Below are 2,652 nucleotides of genomic sequence, written 5' to 3'. Positions count from 1 at the left end.
GTTGGCGATCACGCTGGACGATCGCTCTGTGCCTCTGCCCCCTCGGGCCCCTGCCTGTCCGGAGAGAACAACGGAGCATGGGGCGAGCACGGGAGGGAAACGGGCGAAGGCGGGGGACCGTGTCCCCGGGCAGCCGTCGGTCGCCCAGCGGCTCAGTGTTGCTGTCTCTGGTTTCTGGCGCTTGGCTTCAGGTTCCCGAAACCAGCAGCGAATACACAGCAAAGAACCGGATATTTGTTTTTAATTTAGTCTGGAGAGGTGATGGGTTAGGATCAAGTAATGATGCCTGCAAACATAACTTTCGGGGTTCTTTGCATAATTTTTACTAGCAAATTATGTTCAGAGCTATAAATCCTTTCCTAAAGACCACTAACAGACAAGTATTTTTTCTGTAATGGATCACTGTGCTGAGTTGTACAAGTTCTTTAACTTGATCTAGGTACAAATCAGTACGTAGAATGCTGCAGAGCATTCTGACAGTTTGTCTGAATTATTTGTGTGCCTAGATTCTAAGCTCTTTGGGCAGGACCGATTCTCCCAGCAAAAGAGACATTAAACAAAATAAAAAAAACCCTAAGAAAATCCACTTCTATCTCTACAGAAAAAAAATGCTGAGAAGTCTGAAGGGACTTGCCTGCCATCCTCTAAAGGTAAGTCCTGTAACATGTAAGTCCTGGAGAGGGAGAGAACGTGGAAGCAAGCCTGGATAGTTGGCTTCAATAAGGTATTTGTTAGGCGACGGAAGTATAGCACTCTAAATAGTCCAGAATGCCGAAATTCTGCATCTTCCCTGCAAGTGTTTCTCAGAAAACAGAATCCACTTGCTCTGCACTGCCATAAAGTACAAAGGAAGAAGCCCCTTATGCAGAACAACCACCAGCCTTTCACAAAGCCAGTGTTGCTGGTGGGAAGATAATTTTGCTCCAGGTGAGTGTAGTAATATTGGCTCTGCCACAACAACACAGCAGCACTGTGTTAGCAGTAAGGTCTCCTTACATTATAAACAGCATAATGAATTAATGTGGCATATCTGGAATGAATTCCTCATGGTAAAGAACTCTGGTTTTGTTTGCTGTTGTCTGTTCAATGTATTTTCACTAGTCTGTAGTGATGTGCAGCCATGAAAGAGGACGGCTGTATAACTACTTGTTTGCAGAGATGAGGTTCTGGTTGTACAGCACTGTGCTCGTGATGGCAGCCTTGATGAAATAAACAGCCTTTGCTAGAGACCGAGGTACGCAGAATTATGTAGGAAGAGCTCCACCTCATGGCACACGACTTTGCGATTAATCTCTGTACCACGTGACCGTTTGCTGCCATTTCAGGGATCCGAGTTAGATTACTCTGTCCTTTGGCAGATGGAAACTTACTGTGAAATCCACCCCACACTACAAGCACGAGCTGTTAGCAGATGATGTGGAAACGTGAGAACCGTACGTACATGGTAGGATTTACTACGCGGAGCTCTGCAGGGAGCCAGAAAGGTGTACGTATGCGTTCCTGGCGTTCTGTGTGAAGCCAAGGGGATCAGCGGTAACCCGCTGTCTTCTGTCCAGGAGGAGGGACCAAGTGGCACGCTGCTACAATAAAGTCAGAATATATAATGCGTTAGCAGTGGTATTCTAGGTGGCTCAAAGGTATTCTTGTAGCCTGTTAAAAATGCAGATGCGCTTGCGCATGGATTTTGTAAAGAGAAGCACAGCAATTAATAAAACAAGTCTGTATCTCTCAAATTCAAGATAAGTGAAAACAGAAATTCTTTGTGCTTGCCTGCAAGAACAGAGGACTGGACTTGAAGGCAGTAAGCTTGCCTTTTCTTTTAAGCGAGCAACACTCACAGCCGCGAGACCTCCACTTGAGATTTGAGGAGGGAATGCAGAATGGTCAAAGAAAATGTGACTGACTGTGATTCCAGGCTAAAAATGACCTAGGGCTGATGTTTTCTAGGTGAATAGGTGACAAGAGTTACTTGCTCTAGTTACTCATGTATTAAATTAGCATCTCGGTACCTTGCTCTAGGCTGTGAATTAAGTCACTTCTGTGGACTTGAAACTAAACATAGCCAAATAAGACATCCTAATTGATTGGATTTGATGAGGAAATGAACACTGTGGGAACAGGAGAAGGTGGTGGTAAAGCGCAATGACCAAAGGGAATGTTATCTTCCATATTTACCTTGCAGCAGTTCATTCTATAGGTATTTGGTGTTACATACACAGGTTGAATTCCTTCTCTAAAAGAAGAGTGCTGAAATGCTGATTCAGGAGCCCACTGCATGTTTGATGTGGGACGTGGGGTAATCTGACATTACGCTTTCTTCTGAGCCGTGGTGGCTTTCAGATGACCCCCTGGTGACAGCAGAATTGCATCATGCCATGGAGAACCGAAACAGCTGTTCCTGTCTCTGAGCTTTAGTTTATGGCTCCTCTCATGTCCGCAGACAGAGAAAACAGGAATCTACTCGCTGTGTTTGCAGTGGAGCCTGCAACTGCTCCAGTCAGTGACACGAGGGGCAGCTTTCAGTTTTGCTTGCTTTGGTCACAGCCGCTGTTTGAAGTGTACACTTTTTAAATTAATTGACAACTGCTCATATTTTCTTTCCCCATACCATAGTAAAATTCTTGTCCTTCTACTACTCACTATATTGCCTAT

General features: G+C 45.0%; 1 protein-coding gene across 1 annotated transcript in view; it reads left to right on the top strand.

The window, feature by feature from the left end:
- Positions 1-608: 608 nt before the first annotated feature.
- DAP3 (death associated protein 3) overlaps positions 609-2,652 on the top strand; it is a gene marked incomplete at its 3' end in the record, with an annotated part of 9,266 nt that continues 7,222 nt past the window's right edge. Inside the window, exon 1 of the mRNA XM_010179642.1 lies at positions 609-650. Coding sequence (XP_010177944.1) covers positions 609-650 — 42 coding nt within the window. The remainder of the gene's footprint in view (positions 651-2,652) is intronic.

Source organism: Mesitornis unicolor, unplaced genomic scaffold, assembly GCF_000695765.1.
Source record: "Mesitornis unicolor isolate BGI_N332 unplaced genomic scaffold, ASM69576v1 scaffold29592, whole genome shotgun sequence".
NCBI lineage: Eukaryota > Metazoa > Chordata > Aves > Mesitornithiformes > Mesitornithidae > Mesitornis > Mesitornis unicolor.
Note: the sequence above shows the minus strand (reverse complement) of the source record. Positions and strands in the feature narration are given on the sequence as shown.